Genomic DNA, 23,182 nt, shown 5'->3' with positions numbered 1-23,182 from the left:
GGGATAAATCCAATTTCATCTCACATCCAGGTTCTGAAAACTGCCATCGAAATTGGCCAGAATGGATGAGTAGACTGCGGCAGCCTTGTAAAAAAAAAAAAAAAAAAAGAAAAAAGAGAAAAAAAAAGGGCATTTCCAGTAGCTTTTAGTTTGCTACCAAAACAGTGGGAAATACCATGCAAAGAGGCCCCAATGCTGGAGGTGGCTCCAATGTCCCACATTGAGCTGAGCTGCAAAGTGGCTCCACAAGCCAAGAACCTCCAAAGTGTGGCAAAAATTTGTTGTCTTGGAGGAGCACCTCTTTCTGGGCTGGATGAGGATCTCTATTTTGGCTCTCAACTCCCCAGCTGGGAGATCTCCTCTGAACTGCTGCTGTGAGCAATCCCATGCTTGGATCTCCTCATTCACCAAACCAAGTTTCACCACCCAGTGCTGCTTTCCTCAACTGGATCTGAAGCTGCAGACCCAGTGCCTAGGACTGTTGTCCCTCTATGTCACCCTAGACCCCACTAGGACTATGTCCTTCTGTGTGATGCTGCCTGCTTAATGCCCTTTCTCCTCTTTTTAACCTCAGCCATCACCACCTAAATTTTCTTGGCCCAAGACTACTCTTTAGCTGCTGTGTGCCTCTGTTTCCCAAGCTGTAATTATAATTATAAATAAATCAACTTCCAGGTTGCATTCACCAGTGGCTTACAAGCCCATGAGGAACGGGTGCAAAATCCCAATCTCGGGTCTTGGTGCTAGAAGTAGGGTATCTTCTGACCTTCCACTGCAGGAACGTGCAACCCAGGCTCTTATTATTGAGTTTCCACCCTGATGACTTTCTTCACCCACCTTCCCTGCAAGAGCTGATGCAGAAATGACTTTTTCTCCTCTTTCTGGCAGGGTGCAGCAGGTCTTAATGGGAAGAACCTCTGTTTCCCAAGCTGTAATTATAATTATAAATATAAATAAATCAACTTCCAGGTTGCATTCACCAGTGGCTTACAAGCCCATGAGGAACGGGTGCAAAATCCCAATCTCGGGTCTTGGTGCTAGAAGTAGGGTATCTTCTGACCTTCCACTGCAGGAACGTGCAACCCAGGCTCTTATTATTGAGTTTCCACCCTGATGACTGTCCTCACCCACCTTCCCTGCAAGAGCTGATGCAGAAATGACTTTTTCTTCTCTTTCTGGCAGGGTGCGGCAGGTCTTAACGGGAAGAATGGAAACAAGGGAGCCAAAGGTGACAGAGGTCTTCAGGGGCAGAAGGGGAAGCCGGTGAGTAGCAGGAAAGGACGTGGTTCATTTGGTAGTAGAAAGAGGCTCTGTGTCTTTCTCAACCCTGAGTTCATTTCTCCTTCCATACCCTACATGCCTCATTACTGGAGTCAGGTTCTTGCTCAGGATGAGACTTTCCAAAAAGGAGAAGAAATTGTGTTCTAAACTTCCTGGAGAAGTCTCTAATGCATGTCCTGGCCTGATTTTTAGGAAGAGGCATTCTCTGGATGCCAGCAGAGAATCTGTCTATGTCTCTACCGATAGACTTCTAAATTTTCCCATGTTTTCCAGCATGAGTTTTCCTTTGTTACTTACCAAAGGCCAAATTTCTAGTTCCTTCATGTACCAAGTCTGGTTTTGCTTGATGCTGAAACTGCCTGATGGAGAGAGCAGGGAACAAAGCTCTTATGGACCTCATTTTCCTGAGACAAGCTGGTTCTCTGTCATGACAGGATGCCTTCCTTGCCCCCAGATAAATTCTTGCACATGGATGGGACTTCAGTCCTTTATTACTGAAAACACATCTCTAAAGTGATGCTCAGTGAGAAGATGTCTTCACTTTACTTTCTGGAAACAAGCTGAAATCTGGTGGTGGTTTTTCTCTTTTGTTTTCCCATGAGAGAAAAAAAAAAGATGGAAACCAGTAGAAGATTTTGGGAGGGAGCAGGAAAGGAAGATCTCACTGAAACTAATGAACATCCTCTAGATCATTCAGGTAGTGCCAGACTTCTAGACTTTGAATGACAGACCCAATTTCCAGTGGCAGTGACCAACACAAGAGCTGAGGGAGACCATCTAACATCTCCACGGTGCAGGTCCTCATGATTTTTGCCACTCCATTAGCTCCCAAGCTTCAGTAACATTCACTCCAACACATAGGTCCTCAAGGGTTACTTTCCAAACATTGCATAGCATAAGCTACACAGCCTGTCTCAGTCACCCATTTTCTACAAGGTCATTCCCTGTCCCACTCCAGAGATGGCAGTAGGGGACCATAATCTGCAAATTTTCAAGGAGCCCCTGGTGGTTAAAAGCACAATATAAACACGAGGTGATGCTATTCTTTACCTTTCAGGCTATGTGTGATTTGTTTGTCTGTATTTTTTTTAATTTAGGGAGGAAAAGGTGATCCTGGGGCCACTGGTGACATTGGACAGAAAGGAACAAAGGTAAGAGATGGGTGAGATCTCCATCCTTGTAGATATTCGAAAGCTGCCTGGACATGGTCCTGGTCAAACAGCTTTAGGTGACCCTAGCTCAACCCTCTTCCAATATCAACCTCTGCATGATTCTGTGAAATAAAGGTTGGGATAAGCAAGGAGGAGAGCTCCAGGCTGGAGTCAGGGTGGTGGAGAAGGATGCTGTGAGCAAGGAACGAGCTTGCAGCACCAGATCAGGGGTTAGCCCTGTGCACACACAGAGTTCCTCCCTCCTGCCCTCACCTTGGTTTAACATCACCACCTGTGATCTGCTTTCTCCTCAGGGCTTACGAGGGCTTCCAGGACGCATCGGTGCTCCTGGAGCTGAAGGCATGAAGGTGAGCTAAGCCTTGTTTTCTGTCCTGCTCTATCTGTCCTATTTCCAGCAGTGTTTCCCACTCAACCCCAGGGTAACATCATCCATGAAGAAGCCACGCTAAATCTGGCAGGAGAAGTCCTTCTTGGTGGCATGGGGCTGCAGCCTGCAGTACAGGGGGACATGGCCACACAGGGAGCCATGGATGAGGAAGTTTTGAGGCTTGCAGAGAATTCTTTTATTATCTGGGGTTAAAAAAAAATCCCAGCCCCAGCCCAAATCCCCTCCTGGTCTGTGGCTTAGCAACTGCCTGGACTCAATTCGCAATTACTGCTGGGCACATTGCTCCAATTGTCAACACCATTGGTCCTCCCTCCATAAACAGGGATAATGACCCTTAATGGTCTCTTTTATGAAGGGTTTTGAAAAGCTTGATAAGAAGTAAGGGAGCTGTTGGTAGCTGAGCCAATGGGATATGTTGTTATTGTTGTTGTTGTTATTATTGATATTTCCCTTCATCAGCCTTGGCCTATTGGGTAAATGAAGTGCTGTTCAGTGAATTTCCCACCTACTTTCATGTAGGTGGACTTGAAATCAGGGCAGCCTAAAATTTATACTGGTCTGAAGTAGGACTCTACCTATACTTAGGCTTTCTGTTACCAGGAGTGTCATGTTCCCCCTCAAGCACCACTTACCTTGCCATTTCAGAGCCACTTTTCCCAATGTTTTAGGGGCTGTGTGCACTTACAGCCCACCCAGTGCTTTTTCCATCCACAGGGAGAAATTGGCAGTCCTGGAAAACCAGGAATCCCAGGATCAGATGGACCACACGGACAAAAGGTGAATATCTAAATTATGTGTCTGCCTACAAGTAGGAGGTTTCCTAAAAGTTTTGTAGATGCTGCAAATCCACCTCTGCAACATCATTCTTTGTTTCAAAGGGCACAAATGGGGGTTTTCTGAATCTGTTCCTATAAACCAGCATAGACCTGGGTGAAGATGCTTGGACATCTGGGGTGGGGACTTCTTCACTTGCCTCTGCAAGACCCAACTGGGTCCATCCACCCCAGCCCTGAAGCTCCACAAGCACTATGGGTTGTGTCAAGTAATGGGGCTTTTTAATGAAATCTCTTTCAGTCTCCTTGAGTACCACCAATGTGTGAGCTGAGAGACCCTGCTGGGTCCCACTCACTAAATAATACTGTAATCTGAAGAAGAGTCCATTCATTCATCCAGCAAATTACAACCTTACCAAGTCCCTGATTTTATCTTGGCTCCTTCCAGGGTGAAAAGGGAACATCAGGAGACGATGGTGCCTCGGGGATTCCTGGGGAGAAAGGAGAAAAGGTTAGTGCTGACCAGACTGCATGGAGCTGCCATTTATAAAGGAATAAATCCCACATCCATCAGGTCAAGTTAACAAAATTATACACTTTCTACATCACAGGTACCCTTTCCAGTGGGCAAATGTCAACTGTCTGAAGCATTAAGGCTGGGACCGCAGTTGGAAAGGGCAGGAGACAGAGGTCTCCTTAAATTCACCCTCTGCTGATGTGCAAAACCCCAGGAGGGTGCCTGATTAGTATGAGGAAAAGCCATCCAAACCCTTAATTGTCAGAGTTTATTCAACACCACCATGCCCAGGGTAGAGGGTGCCTGGGGTGCTGTGGGGCAGAAACAGTGGGTAACGCTGCTACCTCCTGGGCACATTGGCCATGGGAGTGGGAAAGGTCTCCAAAGGGATCTGCTCCTGGACTCAGCTCCCTGAAGAGACCCCACTTTGGTCACTCCCCACTGATTTTGCCTCTCTGCATTGCCTAATTTCTCATTTTCTTCTCCAAAAGAAAAAGTCTCAAATTTTGTACCTTCCTATGGGGATAATTCTCATTTTCTTCTCCAAAAGAAAAAGTCTAAAATTTCGTACCTTCCTATGTGGATTAAAAATGGGTTTTCAGTTAAAACAGAAGCTGTTTTGAAAAACACACAGTAATCCCAGCAGTTTCCATCAAGTCATTTGGAATTTTCCAGCCCCTCTGGCCCTTCTCACATACAGTTCCACCATTTAGTCCCCAGCTGATCTGGGATCTTAAAGAATTTGTTGCTTTTATTGATAACAGCTTTCGTGGTCCTCATCCCCTGGTGGTCATCTGTGTCAAACACTAAGAGTCCTCTTGTCAAGCAACACCCCTGGCTCACTAAGTCTCTGAGCTGTGAATTGTTGGAGGCTGGGAGATTATTTTGGGGGAAATATCATCCCTTCCTCTCTTTTTCTTCTCCTCTCCCACAAACATCTGCTTTTGGCCACTGCTGAAGGTTGGGTGTTGAGCTGACTGGAGGTCTTTCCTTCTGCTGTGTTTCATGGGAGCCTTTTCTGTTCACAGCAGCTCCAGGAGAAAGCTCAACAGTGCAGTTAAGTAGGAATCATTATTTTTTCTTCCAGGGTTGTAGACTAAAGGACTCTGCTTATATATTCAAGGAGAGTTGGGCATTAGAAATTATTGGGCATCGTCCCAGAGAGGAGAGTATCCATGTCACCAAGCAGTGAGGTGCCTTCTGGACAAGTAAAGGTGGAGAGCAAAGCTAAAGTGATCTCTGCCATCCTACTGATGCTCTGTTGATAGCCCAACAGCAGACAAAGTGGAATGTAAAGAGTGTCCCCTTATTGCCAGTGCCATGAAAGTGTCTGGGTAATGTTTACTGGCCCATCTCTAAACCAACCTGTGCTAGATAGGAGCTCTGAACTGCTCTCTGTTGGTGATTCCTAGGGAGCCAAAGGAGTTCCTGGCTTGGGAGGCTTCAAAGGACAAATGGGATGGCCTGGGAGGACTGGAGTTGCTGGACCAGATGGCCCTCAAGGGCCACAGGGTGAACCAGGGCCCCAGGTGAGTAGCAAGTTCTCGACAGCATGCCCTAAACCCTACTGAGATCTGCATCTCACATCCTCATGTGACATAGCACCCCAGATGTGTTGCTGTATGTCACCATGTGCACATACATCTCCCCACCTCTTACAAGCTGGCACCTGAGGTGTCCCACCTTGAGGTGGCTCCAAAGTCTGCTGTCTTTCTGTGGGATCTTGGTCAACTTACTTCATCTCTTGGTGCATTTAGCACCGAAGATTTTTTTTTTCACTTTCCTCTCTTCTTTTCATATCTGCAGTATAAGATGTGACCTCTCAGTGAAGAAAGGAAGGCTGATAATTTCAATTTATCAGGGCATCAAGTGCACCCCTCCTGTTGCTAATTATCTGGGGAGCAGGATGCCAAGGTTTCGGAAGGAGCTGGTGGCTTTCAGACCCCATTTGTGGGCCATACTTAATAAGTGTCTTTGCATGCAAGACATGCTGAGCACCTTTTGAAATCTAACAAAAAGGCTTGGAAATGAGACATGCTAATACTGTTTATGAGCAGGAACATGCTGCCCCCAGATTCTATGGTAATGAAGAGTGTCTTGCTGCTGCCAACACAATGCAGAGGGCCAGATACTAGAGATTAATGTTAATCACCCACCCTTAGACAGCATCCATTAAGTAATGAAGAACTTTTCAACTGAAAGAAAACTGGAAATTAAAATACCCTTCTCAGTTGTTTTGGTGGGACTGGCTGAGTTTTGGGCTCGGACAAGAGAATACATAAATTAACATGAAAGAACCGAGAACAAAAGAGAAGCTAAAGTTGGGTGACTACCTGGAAGACCAACTGTTTCCCATAGCTGTCTCAGGGATAGCTCTGTTTTAACTCCTGACAGCCCGTGAGTCTGGCAAACATCTGGTGTGCCCTGTTTCACCCTTGAGTGATGTGTCCTTATACCACTATGTGTAAGGATTTCATCTGCGTGTGTGTTCCTACATATATGTAAAGTCTGCATGTACACACGTCCATACATATGGCTTGTAAAATACTTGAGTTTTCTGCTAAATGGGAATTAAATTGGGCTGCTGCTTTGCAAACAAGGAAAGGAGGCAGAGATTCTGGCAAGATTTTCTTCTGTAAACTGCTGAATTAAAGCCAGATAATCCAAACTCCGATCACCGATGATTATCCTTCACCAAGTGAGAAGCATGTTCAATATCATGGAGAATTTAGCAGATGAGTAGCTGCATCTGACAGATCAGGGCTGTGCTGGTAAAGATACACTGCTGAAAATTGCTTTGGCTTTTGAAGATAGAAGTTGGACCAATTCAAACCCAATTTTGTGTGGAAGCCTCATTAGATCAGCTCTCCTGGGTCTCAGAGATCTCCCTGTCTTAGAACCCCTTGCAGGACTTCTGATTTGGATGGTATAAAGGTGGCTATGCAGGTTTATCCTGGGTCTCAGAGATCTCCCTGTCTTAGAGCCCCTTGCAGGAGACTTCTGACTTGGATGGTATAAAGGTGTCTATGTAGGTTTTAATGATTTTTAACCTGGTTTTCCCCCATATAGAGGAAGAGTATCACATGTTGGGAAAGTCTGTACCTTGCTCTTCGGAGCTGCAAGACAAAAAATACCCAATGCTGAGTATTAAGTCTTAGAGAAGATGTGATTTAGGAAAGAAAAATGCAGGTGGTGCAGCAAGGTCGGCATTGCAGTGATGGCCAGATGGAACATCTGTATTGTGTTCTGAGATGTCATCAAATAAAAGCTTGACCTAGAGCTGGTCCACAGTGCAAGGGCACAGAGGATGCTCTGGGCCTTCAGCTGCAGCTGAATCCTACCCAGTTCTTCACCACTGGCAGGGTCATTATAGGAAGGACTGCCCCAAACCTTTCCCTAAAAGGGTGCAGGTGTAGAAAGACCCTTCCAGAACAATAAAAAACGGACTAGATCCAGCTTCAGACCACAGCAGCAATATTATTCTTCTTTCCCTGGCTCCCCAGGCTGTGCCTTGCAATTCAAAATATATCAAAAAGAATCACAGAAGGGAGGAAGGAGCTGAAAGTACAAGGCCCCCTCATGTATGTTTAAAGAGGCTGAAAGTTTTTGCATTAGCCACAAGCACTACATGCTTAGAAAGCCATGTATGAGATAATGAATGGCTTTTGTTTGGACGCTGATTAAAGAGAGACTGTGAGGTGCCACTTTCTACACCCACACTGCTAACTTGTTTTTTCCCTAAATTAAAAGAGAAAGTCCCTGGGTCTGAACAGCAGCAGCAAGGCTCCCCTCATTTCTAACGTGGGAGGGTATTATCTCCAGCTGCAAGACCTTCTCCCCCTGCTGAGACTCCATTTCTTAAATTAGTGCCAGGACAGGCAGGGTGTCAGGGAGAGAAACAGCCTTCCACCCGCGCAACATCCGTCCTTTCTGCAGGGAGGGACCATAGGAAAATCCTCATGATTTCCCAGGGCGAAGAGGGCAAAGCCCAGGGCTCTGACCCATCAGGTCTGATCTGTCTGTGGAGCATCTGAAATCCAGAGGGCTCTGAATATCTTGTCCTACTGATGCCCAGGTTGGGTTTTAGTGGGAAAACCCCAACTGGTGGTGTGGGATATCTCTGGAGGGTACTTGGGCACTGCTGACTGGGCTGCACTCTTCTTCTCTAGGGTCCACGAGGGAAAAGAGGGAGACCTCAGCTCTGCCTCAGGGGACCCCCAGGCATGGATGGGAGAAAAGGAGAAATGGTCAGTATGGGGATCACAGAATCACAGTATCACAGGGGTTCGAAGGGACCTCTGGAGATCATCTAGTCCAACCCCCCTGCCAAAGTAGGTCCACCCACGTCCAGGTGGGTTTTGAATGTCTCCAGAGAAGGAGACTCCACCACCTCTCTGGGCAGCCTCTTCCAGGGCTCTGCCTCGCTCAAAGTGAAGAAGTTCCTCCTCACATTTAGATGGAACTTCCTGTGTTCCAGTTTGTGCCCATTTCCTCTTGTCCTGTCACTGGGCACCCCAGGAAAAAGCCTGGCCCCATCCTCCTGACACCCACCCTTTAAGTATTTATAGGCATTGATGAGATCCTCCCTCAGTGTTCTCTTCTCCAAACTAAGAAGACCCAATTCCCTCAGCCTTTCCTCATCAGTTAGATGTTCTAGTCCACTCATCATCTTCGTAGCCCTTTCCTGTACCCTCTCCAGTAGTACCCTGGATGAGCCAGCCTCGACTCCCAGTGGCATTCCTCACCATCCTGCAGCAGTGCAAAGCTCTGCACTGGGACTGGATGAACTCTGGCTCTTCTAGGTTGCATTTCTTGGCTCTCCAAATTTTGCAACAGCAAAAGCACAGGGAGAATTTTACCCCCACGTGCCAGGCATTGGACATCAGCAATGCTGCCTATGCTTCTGCCTGAAGATCTCACCCACTGGGACAACTGTGGTGAGCTCTGTAGTCTGCCAGTTGATTTATATAAGACTTCTTTGAGAAAACGTCATATTTTGGGGCCAGCACATCCTCAGCTGTGCTTGGCACGGCAGACCAGGAGTAAAACCAGTACTCAGTGCAGTGCTTCAGTAACGCTCAGCCTTTTAATGCACATCAGAATATCTAAATAAGAGCTTAATCTCAAGATCCCAACCTGCAACCCATGTTCTGGATCGATCCCTACACGCTGCAGGTCCTGCCAACACTGACTCATGGGCTTTTTGCAGCAGGAGGTGGCTTTGCATTAGCTCCATGTGTCCGTGCTGGGTAATGCAATTTGTCCCTTGTGCTCCAACCCCTGTAAGTGAACATGGATTGAGAAGAATGACCATCGCAGTTTTAATTCGGGTCATTCTTCCTGTGCTCCTTTTCCTTTAATATTTTTAAGTATTTTTAATCAACAAATCCAGTTTTCGCCAGTTTTGGTCGGAAAACTTTTCAAGGTATTTTCTCCTAGGAGGCAGAAAGCCCTGTTGGCCAACCTCAGCATCTCCCTGTGTTTTGCCTTTTCAGCACTGGGTTTGCAATCCCAGTTACAATCTTCTGCTCTGTCTGGTTCCCAGAGGTTCTCTGGAGGCCAGATCCCTTTCACACCTCCATCTCAGCTCTTGTGGTCCCTTACAAATTGTGAAACTGTAGGTTATTGTTTGGATAGAGCAGCATTCCCCCCAAAATTTGGGAACTTGCACCCAGCTCTCTGATACACATTTTTGTTCTTGCTTCCTTGCGTGTGGATGAGTCCGTTCCTTCCTGCTCAGTGAGCTACTCACAGATATCCCTAGAATTTAAGGGAAAACACGTGAGCCTTTTTTTTTTTTTTCCCCCATCTCCCTTCCTGGTGCATCCTTTCCTCTCTAAGGTGCAACTTATTCTTGGAGCGTTTAATGGTCAATCTACTGAGCTTTTGTAATGACTTAAGTGTTTTTAACAGGGTGAAAATGGTCCAGCCGGCCAGAAAGGAGAGAAGGGAGATCCTGGTCTTTCTGTGAGTACTTTAGACCAAGATCACATCCTATTACACAAGCCTGAATAGAGAAAATAGGGCAAACTACTCCTAAGAGGTGTAGAAGAGGAGGGAAATGCTGAGAAACAGATTCATTCAGCGAATATCCGGGAAATGAGAGTGTTGGCCATTACCCAGAGACGTCAAACATGCACAGGCTGGAGTGGGAGAGGTGCTGGGCTGTATGATGCCAAGCCCAAAAAAAAGACCCAGAGCCCAAGGCACATTTTCCCTCTCTCATCCTCCCTGGGATGCTTCAGACTCATACTTGGCAGATAGGATCAGTGCCAATGCCACAGGGCTGATCAAAGACAAAGAAAGAACAAGAGAGAGCAATTCGTCCTGTTTTCAAAGTGATTAGGGAGCTGGCATTGGTGCAAAAGCTGCTTGCTCTGGGTCTACAAAGCCTGAAGAAGGAGTGGTCGACCCACAGGGGTTGGGGAAAAAATTCCTTTTGTAGGTCCCCTAACATTAGGGTCTCCATCCTGTTGGCTGAGCAAATGTGTTTTGTGTCACTTGACTGATAGGACAGGGTACTTCCACCTTTCCAATGTGTGGAGGACAGGCAGGATGAGTTTTAGCATGAGTGCTATAGGCAAGAGTGCCCTATGTGTGGGCCACTAAAGATCCCACCTCCTTGCATAGTAATTGCCCCAAAATTTGTCATCCCTAGAAGGAATAAAAGGTAGTGACTGTGTGAAGTGCAGTAGGATACCAACTGTCACACATGGAAGATGCTCAACTGAAGCACAGTTGGCTGTCCCGAGGGTCAGGGATACATTCAAAATCCCTAAGACCAGATGTCTCCCTTGGTGGGGAACATCATTAGCCTGGAAAAAGACAGAGGAGAAGAACAAAATGTGGTGCAGCTACATCTTGTCGAGATCTAGTGCGACAGCCCATCTCCATGGGTCAACCCTGCAGTGTGATTTGAGCAGCCCCTTTGCATGGGTGCAGGTGGCTTGATGAAGCTTCTCAGAGGTGAGGGACATCTGCAAGACCATGGCTTCAGGGAAAGTGCCAAAAGGTTGTGGAGACTCACTGGAAAGCCAACCCAGACTTGAGGTGTGCCATGGTCCTCACATTGGGCTTGGGGGTCTCAGCTTCTTAGGGCAAGAGGAGCCAGATACAGGATGTCCATGAATTTGCAAAGGGAATCATTTCCCCGATGAGCCACAAAACTTGAACCAAGGTCCCTGTGACACCAAATGTACATCTGTGATCTCGACCATACCCAAGCTGAGATGGCTTCAGTTGTGATCCTAAAAGCCACTTCCAGCTCACAGAGTAGAGGGAGATGGTGCCAGGGTAGAAAATCACCACTAACCTCTGCTTTCCCCCCACGGCACAGGAGGAAGAGGTGAAGGAGGTGGTCAGGAGCGAAATGAGAGGCAGATGCGGTAAGTCGGCCGGCGAGACGTGCTTGGGGCCACCACTCTGACACCTGCCAGTGACTAAATTGGAGCAATTTGAGTGCCAGCACATGCTGGCTCGGCAGAGCAAATATCACCCCATTAGCAGCAAGCGGAGACGCGTCCCCTTCTCCACGCTCGGAGATGAGTGCGGGCTTCTGGGCCACGAGGTCTCTGCCATAGTCCTGACCTTCTACTCAAACTCTTAATTTTTTCCCTTTAAACCCTCTCTCTTCCCATTTCTTCCCCCGTGGTTTTGTCAGCAAAGACATCTCCATTTCCCCGCTGATTGACTAAAGGCGCTGGGTCACGGGGGGGGGAAGTCTGGAGCTGCGTTTTGCTTAATAACAACCTTTTAATTCCTGTCTACTTCGTGGCACTTCTTGACACACAGACCTCTCTCCTCTGCGGTGGTGAATAACTCACAACCAGTGCCACACCAGTAACAAAACCCACTGTGTTTGGGGATGGTTTTACCCCAGAATCCAAATATCACAAGGGTGTCAGGCTTTTGGGGTCTTGCTTTCCTTGCCCTGCAGAGGTCCAGATACACAGAGATGCCCCATTCCTGCCCCGCTCCCTGGGGTCAGCACAGGAAGGACATGGACCTGTTGGAGTGGGGCCAGAGGAGGCCACGGAGATGCTGGGAGGGCTGGAACCCCTCTGCTGGGAGTGGGGGCTGAGAGAGTTGGGGGGGTTCAGCCTGGAGAAGAGAAGGCTCCAGGGAGACCTTAGAGCCCCTTCCAGTCCCTAAAGGGGCTCCAGGAGAGATGGGGAGGGACTCCTGATGAGGGAGGGGAGCCATAGGATGAGGGGGAAGGGTTTGACACCGAAAGAGGGGAGATTGAGATGGGATCTGGGGAAGAAATTTTTCACTCTTGAGGGTTGGTGAGACCCTGGCTGAGGTTGCCCAGAGAAGCTGTGGCTGCCCCATCCCTGGAGGGGTTCAAGGCCAGGCTGGAGGGGGCTTGGAGCAACCTGGTCTGGTGGGAGGTGTCCCTGCCCATGGCAGGGGGTTGGAACTGGATGATCTTGAAGGTCCCTTCCAACTCTAGCCATTCCATGGCTCTATGGCCAAGGAGTGTTTGGGTTCACCACCACTTGCCAAGATGCTTTAGCCATTAAGCTGGACTTGCACTCATTTCTGCCTGGAGATGTTAGGGGGCATTAAAATGCCTTGAAGCGGGAAGGAAAAGGATGAAAAATATTCCATAAAATCAGGTACTGCCTGTAATAATAATGATTTTGTTGAAAAATCTTATTTACATGGGGGAAAAGGATGAAAAATATTCCATAAAATCATGTACTGCCTGTAAAAATACTGATTTTGTTGAAAAATCTTGTTTACATGGAAAAAAAAAAGAAGTAGCAAACAAACTATGCCCTGTCTGTCTTACGTTTGCAGATTGTGGAGGCGAGTTGGGAAGGACACTCATGGAAAGGGGTAAGGGTAGCAAACAAACTATGCCCTGTCTGTCTTATGTTTGCAGATTGTGGAGGTGAGTCGGGAAGGACACTCATGGAAAGGGGTAAGACTGCTAATATGACTGTGTACCTCAGTGATCTGTGGGCTTTGGCCAACAAAACATCGTGTTGTGACTTGTCTTCCACATTGTGTTGTGCAGTGACAGTAATTTTCTTGAGCTGCAACTGTTTTTCAAAGCATGGTGGCTTTCAAACTGGGCCACCAGATTTCATCATCGCTAACCCAGCAATTAAATCCACAGGCCTGGAGGCAACTGAAATCAACAGGCAGCTCCAAGGGTTCCAAAAGTTCCAGCTTTGGGAACGCACCAGAAGGGATGGTGAAAGCCAGGAAGAAATGCTGAACAAAACCCAGGGGATGACCATGTTGATGACAATGGTGAAGCCCGTCATGGAGCCACCTTCACTTATTGCAGGTAAGTGCAGCTGCATGCTTTCCATCTTTCCAGCCATGTCAGATGGTGTCTTCTGGAATACCCCATGAACCCAGTGCTATATCCTCTTCCCTAGGACTGGGCAGAAAGGAGGTAGTGGTGGGATTTCCAATGAGGGCTCCCATGCTGAGATCCCCTGTGCCCAAAAGGGCTGGTCTGTGGCCTCGAGACGAGGTGAGCTGGTGCTCCTAGAAGGGTTGGCAGCAGAGAAAAAAGCCAATGATGATCACCTCCTACAAACAGATGTTCTTTGAAAGGCTGGAAGGAGACAGCCATTTTCAGGCTGATTTTGGTCCCTTCTCCCCACCATGTCCATTGTAACTTTTACTAAAGCTTTCTACCAGCCAGAAATTACATCTCTGAGACCAAACACTTGAGCTATTACAGACTACTTTTGCTCGGGGCCTCAGGAACCCTTTAATGGGTAAAGCTACTGATTACAGCTAATGGGAAAACAACCGGCTCTATTTCTGTCCCTTTGTGTTGCCCAAGAGAGAGAGGGAGAGAGAAGGGCCAAGGACAGGACAAATGCAATACAGACCTGCCTGTACACAAACACCAGTGGGTTTGTGGCACTTTCTCACACTGCATCTACCTCTATACTAGGCAACTGAACAGGGCAAGAGGCATGATCCAAGACTGGACACACTTTTAGGTATTATCAAGCTCCCAGTAAGATCTTGAGCATCACCAGGCACCCAAGGTGCAACCATCATTCTTGGGGGTGAAGGCTGCTCAGCCATAGGGAGGTGATCAATGTCGTGCTACTTGCCCATGGGCTGGAGGGAGGTTTGTGGTCCACTCTGTAGGCACAGCTAATGGGGTGGTTCCCCAGGAGGCTCCAGGACCACCTTGGCGTGCATCAGGACACACTGTCCCAGTGGAAAAGACCAGGATTTGAGCCTGAGGGATACAAGGAAATTTATTAATGCTTGGCTGAGAACAGTCATCTTTCCAGGGAGAGGACAGGATGGGGCTGGTTTAGCTGCATTTCAGATTGTCTACCCTTTCTTCTGACCAAGAACCACTGTAGTGAGCCTTATGGAGAGGGAATGCTTGGCTCAACTTCTTGCAGACTTGATGAACAATATGGTCCTCTTGACACAGAAGAGTTGCTTTCTGCAGACTGACCATGGAGCAGACCTCCATTTTTCCCCTGTGTAATCTCCTAAGGACCAGACAAATCCCCCAAAATCCTAGCTAAGCCTGGAACCAGACCCCAACCACCACTGCCTTCCTCCTGGCCACTCCCAGAATCACAGAATCTTCATGGTTGGAAAGGACCTCTGAGATCACCAAGCCCAACCATACACACACAAAAGACCCCCACTATCTCAGCCACTAGGGCATGCCCTGAAGTGCCACATCTATGTGCCTCTTAAATACCTCCAGGGATGGTGACTCCACCACCTCCCTGGGCAGGCTGTTCCAGTGCCTGACCACTCTCTCAGTAAAGTCATTCTTTCTAATATCTAATCTAAATCTCCCTTGCCGCAACTTCAGACCATTTCCTCTGGTCTTGTCGTTCGTCCTTTGGGAGAAGAGGCCAACACCTGCCTCTCTACACCCTCCTTTCAGGGAGTTGTAGAGGGCAATGAGGTCTCCCCTCAGCCTCCTCTTCTCCGAACTAAACATGCCCAGTTCCCTCAGCCTCTCCTCGTAGGACTTGTTCTCCAGACCCCTCACCAGCTTGGTGGCTCTCCTCTGGACATGCTCCAGCCCCTCAATGTCCTTCTTGCAGTGAGGAGCCCAGAACTGGACACAGCCCTCAAGGTGAGGCCTCACCAGTGCCCAGTCCAGAGGCACCATCACTGCCCTACTCCTGCTGGCCACACTGTTCCTGATACAGGCCAGGATGCTGGTGGCCTTCTTGGCCACCTGGGCACACTGCTGGCTCATGTTCAGCCAGCTGTCCACCAACACCCCCAGGTCCTTTTCTGCTGGGAAGCTTTCCAGCCACTCTTCCCCAAACCTGTAGCTTTTCTTGGGGTGGTTGTGACCGAAACGCCGGACCTGGCAGTAGGCCTTATTGAACCCTTCCCCCAAGTGCTCTCCTGACGTCTGTGTCATGCCTCGACAGACATCATCCGTCTGGGTTTAAACTCACTTTACATCCAGGCAGCCTTGGGGATCGGGGCGGTTTTCAGATCGATGGGGCCTACCACACGTTATTGAATCGCCGCCGCCGCCGTCGCCAGCCGACAATCCCATTACGGCCCGGGTCTGAGGCAGGAGGGCTCATAAATCGCCCCGCTAAGCGATGAGTGCGGATGGGTGCCCGAAATGTTAACAGGATTCTGCAATCGGAGGGTTGTTACTGCCAGATTACAATCGCTCCTGGCTTTTCAGAGCTTTGCAGATTTACAAAACTCCGGCCTGACATTTATCTCCTGCAAACAACCACAAATACTTCCATTTTCTCTGACTAACACCCAACCTTTCGGACTGAGTTGTTTAACGCCATTAAGAATTTTATTGCCGCCGGTTCCTCCCTCCCCTCGCCGATTGCTCTGTGACATTTATTAAGAGAACTTGTTAGCCAGCGGAAAGCCATGCAAGGCTCCAATGATCTATATTTAAATGGTGGCTAATTTGTTTGCGTGCCCTCGTTACGTGTGATTTCCATTTGCTTCCCCAGCGGCTCCCCGGGCGCAGCAGATAACAGGTCCCTCTCAGCGCAAGCGGCGAGAAGCCCACAGTCAATTACCAGGTGAAACGCACTGAATTAAGTGACATTTAAGGAAGTCACTTCCCCGGGTGGGAAGGGCTTTTTGGCACCGAGATCGAGGGGGACACGGCACTGAAAGATTTCCACGTGCCAACCAGAAAAGCCTTGAATCTCAGTTTTGGACTGGGCTTAAAACGGCTTCTTTTGCCCCAGGAGATTGAGTTGGTGGTGAACAAACTGGAGGGTGTTTCCACCCGATCCCGTGTTGTCCACCATCACCAGTGAGAGTCCCCCAGGCAACACCCTGAATGCACCCACCCCTGCAAAGACCCCCCCCTTCCCAGGACCCAGGGGTTAATTTCCCCTTTGCAAAGGTCAGAGGCCACCATGATGGGCACCACAGGGGTGGATGGTGCCACAGAGCAACAAGGACCCTTGTGCTCATCCCACTATGGAAATCCCTTGCTGGATGCCCCTTCCTTGGTTCTTTGCTGCCCCTTTTGCTCTGACAGTCCCATTGCTCTGGAGTAAGGTTCCCACTATGGAAATCCCTTGCTGGATGCCCTCCCACCTTGGTTCTTTGCTGCCCCTTTTGCTCTGACAGTCCCATTGCTCTGGAGTAAGGTGCTGACTGTGGGGCCGGACCAGCCCCACACATTCACCCAGGGGGGGAATCAGGGGTGGCAGAGCGTGGCCTTTTCCCACCTGGTTCCAAGAGACGAGTGGGTGGGGGGGTTGTTTCCCTGCAGCCCCCTGCCTGCAGCCGATGGATGAAGGCTCCTGCCAGCACTATGCCCTGCTCTGGTATTACCACCTGGAGGCAAACACCTGCCGGCCCTTCATCTTTGGGGGATGCCGAGGGAACAGCAACCGCTTCGAAACCAAGTGGAAGTGTGAGCAGAAGTGCAAAACCTCAGCAGGTAAGGCATCCCCTGAGCCCTCCAACCCTCACTGAATTTCACTGAATTTTTAGAGTTGGAAGGGACCATAGAGATCATCTAGTCCAACTCCCCTGCTAAAGCAGGACCACCCAGAGCTTGTCAGAGCATGTTACTCAGGACTGCATCCAGGCGGGTCTTGAAAATCTCCAAAGAAGGGGACTCCACACCCTCCCTGGGCAGCCTCTTTCTCCAACCAGGAGTGAGGGCAAAGCAGGAAAAAACCCCATCCAGAACCCTTCCACCTCCATTGCCTTATGGTGCCCCACCAGGATCAAGCAAGCACTTGGAGGGATGCCTCTAGTTTGTAAGGTCCCTCCCACTTTCAACTTACTTTGGTCCCTCCCAGCCCCTCCTAGGAGCTCCTGGACATCTCCTCCCTTGGGCCACATCTGCTTATGGGATACAGGTGGATCTGTGGGTGATGAGGAAGGTCCCTGTGGGCACCAGCATTGGGTTCTGATGGTTTCCATGCCCTGAGTTCATTCACTTCATGCATTCTGAGGGCTGAGGTTTGCAGGGCTTAGGAAGGTCCCTGTGGGCACCAGCATTGGGTCCTGATGGTTTGCATGCCCTGAGTTCATTCACTTCAAGCATTCTGAGGGCTGAGGTTTGCAGGTATTTGGAGGCTGGTGCCCTCTGAACCATGGATTGGTCCATCCAAACACCTCTTCCAAGCTTCAGGCAGAACCTGAAGCTGCTGGAGCTCTCCAGATCTAGACCACAAGCAGTTCCAAACACCCATGCATTGGGGCCACACCTCATCCAGGGTTTCAATGGGCAAAACTCACTCCTGGAAGCCCATCTGGGCTCCTGTTGCCTGATCGAGGGTTTGTGTGGTCAGCCTGTGTGGCTCTTCCTCCTCTCCAGGCATGTGGTAGCTCACTACAGGGGAAATGAGCTCCTAGTGGCCCTGAGGGTAATGCCAACACTGCTGCTGCCGAGCAGTGCACGAGCTGTGGCTGAAACCAGCCTTCCTAGAAAGATACTTCTCTCTCAGCCTTTCCTCTGCATGGAGACAATCCCTCTGGGCATGAGAAGAAATGCATTAGTTCTCAACAATGTATGAAAAAAACCCAACAAACCCGGTGAGATTCACCTGCTCTGTCTTCAAAGGCATTTTAAAAAAGAGAAAGAAATTCAAGGCAGAGATCTATAAGCTGAGGTTCATTCCAGAGTTTTCAGGTGTTCTGTGTTTTGTTGGTTGTGTTTAAGGCTGGCACCCAGTATGTATAAACTCAAGACCATTGCACAGTCTTTTGTCATCCACTTGAATCTCTCTGATACGCAATGGACTTTGCACAGCCTGGGCTTCCTGTTCTGCACTGCAAACATTGATGGCTCTCAGCCCAGGTTAGGACAGACAGGGACATCCTGGAGAGCTGAAGTGCTCTTTGGGGAGAAGAAGTATGTTTTTACTGGCCAGGAAGGAGGGATTTGGGGCTCTAGTGCAGCTAGCCCAGACTGAGTGCCCTCTACTGTCGTCCCCACCACAAGGGTTAGCATCACTCCTTCATCGTTGTTGATCTTAAGGGCAGTCAAGGTAGACCAGTTGGCCCATTTGGCCTGGTCAGTGCCCATGTTTGGTGGCCCGCTTTTTTGCAATGTACTGTGTGGGGGAAAGCCACTCTCAGTGCTTTAAGTCCAGTCCCAGCAGAACCAGGTAATAAATAAACCTCTTCCCAGCCAATGCTTTACCCCCAGGACATAAGCATTAAGAGATAGTGTGGATTTCACAAAGCAGCTGTAGATACCTCCAGCGCTGTGTCTGCACTCCCTTTGTGGGGAGATGCAACCACTGGGGAGTGGGACTCATCCAAAACTAAGTCAGGTCCACATGTCCTCTACATGCCTGTTTCTCCTGGATGACTCTAAATGGTGCCTGGAGCTGGCCCAGATCGGGATGTCTGCTTTATGGATGTCTGATGTGTTGTGACATGACCTGGCATAGGCAATCCCATCATGTCAGGGACCTCCCAAGCTACTGTGAGCATGGGAGGTCCAGGAAGAAGCCCAAGCTGTAGCCAACCTCCAATATCCCTTTGTTTTCTATTTCCTCACTTTCGAAAACCAGCCAGAGGGAGGTGATCAGCTGCGATCATCGTGTTTAAATACAAAAGAAGTGGAGCTGCGAGAAGTGTCTCCAGGGCATCTCGGAGACTGGACAAGCAAGAAAAGCCATTTAATGTGAAGAGGCAAAGGAAGTTTGAAAAAAAGATGTTGGAAAACGGTAATTATGAGCAGGAAATGAAGTGGTATGAGGAGAGGGAAACACCTGATTTCTTAGGAACGCAGAGTTGTCCAGAGGCTCATGACTGCACCACTCACCCCGTAGGACTACTGTGCAAAGCTGGGAGACACATACTCCTGAGTTTATTTTTGTAAAATAAAAGTGTGTTAATGCTGCTCTGCGTAATTCTAGTTCGTAATTCACCTGGAAGCAGTAACCCGTTGTGAAGGGCAGAGAGAAAACTGGGAATTTCCATTCCCCTGTGTCCAACCGGGTGTGCAGGTTGAGCACCATCCCATAGCAGGTAACCTTTCAGCTCTTCCCTATAACCTTTAGCAAGTCCCACCTTCTCCTTCACTTGACCATTCCATGGGCAGGTGAAGAGGAGCCGTCCCAAACTGTATGGTAAATAAAAAAACAGGGTTCAAAGCCAGACACAGCTTCTCCCTGAAAAATGCCACCCCCAAGTCTTCAAGGCATTTGCAGCTGCTGCCCAGAGAGGTGTGAAAGATAAACCTCTGGGTTTTGGGGGCCACATGGATCCCACTGAGAGGTCCTATCTGATAGCATCTCCTCCGAGCACACATCATCAATGTGAGCATCCATGGGTGTAAGCCTCCATTCTTTTTCTCCACAACAGGTTCCCAATACGTGTGCTCCTGACTTCTATAAATGGTCACTTTTCTGCCCCATATTGGCAAAAAAATGTTTTCATCAAAGAATGCACATTGCATTGTGTCTTCGAAGCCTGCACTGGGAATTGGCTTTCCTCCCCCAAACGCCTTTGGTGGGAACATAATGGCTAAATGAGAACTCATGCTGGAGTGGGACTTGGGGGAGATGGTTAGGAAATCAGTGGGGTTTATTAAAAGTTTGGCTGCACAATTTAATAAGATTGAGCTCAAATTTCCCTGGCCCATCAGGGTTGCCTCATTAGTCCTGGTAGCAGAGGCAGAAGAAGGATTCCCCATATCCACAATATCCCAAGCCCCAAGGAGGGACCAGCAGATTTTTCTGGAATTCTTATTCCCGCCAAGAGCTAAAATCTTTTTTACTCAAAAAAAAAAAAAAGAAAAAAGAATTTGGTAAATGTTGACAAGGAGACAAGTGCCATTTTCAGACTGACATTTCCAGCCTCTCCTCTTGAAATGCTGTTCTGTATCGAAATGTACTTTGGCAAGAAAAACATTCAGGTATTGTATCGTGGCAAGAAAAATATCCCCTCGGAAAAGAAACGAAATGTTCCCATCTAAGCAAGACAGCGGGTACAGCATCACCAAGAAGAAAGCATTTCTGCATTTCCAGGTGAGGCCACAGCGTTGAGGAACTGGTGTTTTTTTCTGAGGAAACACCCCACATTTTCACATTTTCCCAGCATCACAGCGATGAGGGACAATTTGTAAGGGAGGCAGAAGGATGCCAATGTCTGCAGAGCCATGGATGGGCTGGGGACCTCACAGGTGTTGCAGCCTCTGGCCCTCAGCACCCCAGGAGACATGGGGTGACCTGAACTCCGGCTCCTCCATCAGCCAAGTCAAGAAGACTTGAGACCATCCAGGGGAGCAAAGCATTTGCAACCAGCAGGAAAGAAAAAAACCCCTTCGTTCTTAAATCACATTGACAAAAATAACCACCATGCACAAGATAACGGGGACCTAACAGAGTGTACAACCCACGGGTTCATTTGGCACCTTGGTATGAAGGTATTTAATTAAGGTGGGACCTTGCCAAGGGGCACAATTCATTGAACTGCCACAATTGTGCAGAGAAAACAACATTTCAGAGCTTTAAAAGAGGGGGAGGAGGGGGAAAGGAACTCAGACATACAAAGGGCTGGGGATTCACCTCCAGAAAGGTTCACCCACGTTGATCTAATTTTGGATATCTCTACTTTCAAACCCCTGTTCCCCAAATGATCCTTCTTGATGCAAACCAGCCCACAGCTGGACTGGAACAAAAATATCTGTATGGGTAAAAGGGGACCCACTGTCAACAGTTCTCACTCTTTAATTAACACATAAAAAGCTCATGAATACTATTTATTATTACAAGCAAAAAAAGCCTCCTACCATCTCCCTTTTCTCTGGTGCGGTGCTCACCTTGCCAGCATCCCTCCAGTGAAGGCACCAGTGGCCTCCAGCAGAAATATGGGGTTGCCATACTCAAGTGGCTGCCACCACTTGACCCAGGGTGTCAGGTAAGTGCAAAGCCTGTGGTGTTTTACTAGCAATGGCCAAAACTTGTATTTATGGGGCTGCAGTAGCTTTGGACCAGCTCAATTCTGACCCGGTTCTGGGTGTCTCCCCACAAATCAGCATCCCTGCTTGTGGCTCCTCTTGGGCTGCCCAAGACTGTATGTTTCCCCAAGTCCAGCATTTGGCCACCCTACCCAGGACTGTGGAGTTTGGCCCAGCAAGGTAGGGAGGTTTTTCCCAAGGAAGGGGATTTGAGATGAAAGGCTTCAGGTTGGCCATCAGAGGAAATGCTGGACTGCTCATTCCTGCCTCATCCTACCAAGCCAGCCCACGTGTGGCTACACCATCTCTGGTGGTACGTGGGGCATATCTGTGCCCTACAGACCAGCTGGTTTTGTGGCTTTGGGGTGCAAATCACCCCACGTCCCCATGGCTTAGGGTCACCAGGTTGCCTGTCCCTATCCTGCAGCTGGGTTCTCATTGCAGTGCCCTGCAGAGTGCATGCTCCCCATGTCTCCTTTGGCTCCCCAAACCCTCCCAGGACATCTCTTGGGCATCTGTCCCCATGTCCTGTCTCTACCCTCCCTGTGTGCTGCGATGTTGGGTTTCCACCAAGACAATTGGGATGCTCCCAGGAGACTTTTTTCCAATTCAGGCTGCAACAGCATCCCACCTGGGGACCATTGCCACCAGACACCTCATGAATAACTCAAAGCAGCACTTACTTTACTAAAACCCAGAGGAGAAAGCTTTCCTCCATCCCGTGGTTACTCTCCCAGGGACCCCAGACCTGCATTTCACTCTCTTCCTCCAACTGTCAATTGCACCAGGGCATTAGAGAAGAGGAGGGTGCTTTGCTGTGGGCTAGGATCCCTTGGCAGGCATATTAAGTTGACATCCAGCCTGAAGACATAATAGTAATTGCGTGAAGATCATTTTTATAGCTGTGAATCAGAAGGACAGTGAGGGTCTGGAGGCAGCAGTAGGTGAGCAAATGATCTGGGGGACCTGGGACCTCCTGGAGAACATGAAGATTTTCTCTTTCTGTCTCATTAATCCCAGATACCAAAACGGGACAGCACCTTCATTTTTCCTTTTAAGTCCGGTGCCATCACTTAAAATAGGGCTTCACCTCCCCATGTGCAGAATTTCTTGGCAGCTTTTGGCTCCAAAGCTTGGCGAGGAGCACACGTATCCCAAAGCCAAGTCTGGGAGACAAATTTGGCCACCTGGTTTCGTGGTCAAAGTGTAGCCAAGGGAGGAGGGGGGGGGCAGAAGCTCTTGGCGGGGGGGTGGATTTGGATCCAAACTCTTCACCATAAATCATGCTTATGGCACAGGCCAAAGCAGCATCTCACCAGGGAACCAGGTGACTTAATTCAGATTTTCAAAGCGACTGGAAGACCTGAGAAGTGAAAACCGATATTGCGGGCAAGTATATAAGATCAAGCTGTTCAGTCCTCTGCTGGGTGTATTAAATGCAGCTTGAATTTCCCATCAGTGCTCTGGGAGCTTAGACGTAATGGGAAATTGATAACTTGATTTTTTTTTTTTTTTTTTAATTTTTTTTTAATACATCTAGGCTTAAATGTTTACTATCGATTTGCCATCTGAACCGCTTTGGCAGGGCCAAAATATTACCGGAATGCATCCTCGGTGTTTCCTTGGAAATGTCAGGTCACTCTAATTGAGTTTCTTGAAATT

At 48.6% G+C, this 23,182-nt stretch overlaps 1 protein-coding gene across 5 annotated transcripts in view; it reads left to right on the top strand.

Annotated features, from left to right (window-relative positions):
• Positions 1–19,442, top strand: part of LOC106899270 (collagen alpha-1(VII) chain-like) — a 136,546-nt gene extending 117,104 nt beyond the window's left edge. For all 5 annotated transcript variants that reach the window (XM_014961016.1, XM_014961018.1, XM_014961019.1 and 2 more), the window contains 15 exons: positions 889–915; positions 1,210–1,263; positions 2,379–2,432; positions 2,747–2,800; positions 3,556–3,618; positions 4,063–4,125; positions 5,544–5,660; positions 8,301–8,378; positions 10,045–10,098; positions 11,468–11,516; positions 12,934–12,972; positions 13,256–13,429; positions 16,086–16,157; positions 16,865–17,035; positions 19,128–19,442. In XM_014961016.1, coding sequence (XP_014816502.1) covers positions 889–915; positions 1,210–1,263; positions 2,379–2,432; positions 2,747–2,800; positions 3,556–3,618; positions 4,063–4,125; positions 5,544–5,660; positions 8,301–8,378; positions 10,045–10,098; positions 11,468–11,516; positions 12,934–12,972; positions 13,256–13,429; positions 16,086–16,157; positions 16,865–17,035; positions 19,128–19,141 — 1,083 coding nt within the window. In that variant the 3' untranslated portion in view covers positions 19,142–19,442. The remainder of the gene's footprint in view (positions 1–888; positions 916–1,209; positions 1,264–2,378; positions 2,433–2,746; positions 2,801–3,555; positions 3,619–4,062; positions 4,126–5,543; positions 5,661–8,300; positions 8,379–10,044; positions 10,099–11,467; positions 11,517–12,933; positions 12,973–13,255; positions 13,430–16,085; positions 16,158–16,864; positions 17,036–19,127) is intronic.
• The last annotated feature ends 3,740 nt before the right edge of the window (positions 19,443–23,182 follow it).

The sequence above is a fragment of the Calidris pugnax genome, unplaced genomic scaffold (assembly GCF_001431845.1).
Source record: "Calidris pugnax isolate Ruff unplaced genomic scaffold, ASM143184v1 scaffold289, whole genome shotgun sequence".
In the NCBI taxonomy this organism is placed as follows: domain Eukaryota; kingdom Metazoa; phylum Chordata; class Aves; order Charadriiformes; family Scolopacidae; genus Calidris; species Calidris pugnax.
Note: the sequence above shows the minus strand (reverse complement) of the source record. Positions and strands in the feature narration are given on the sequence as shown.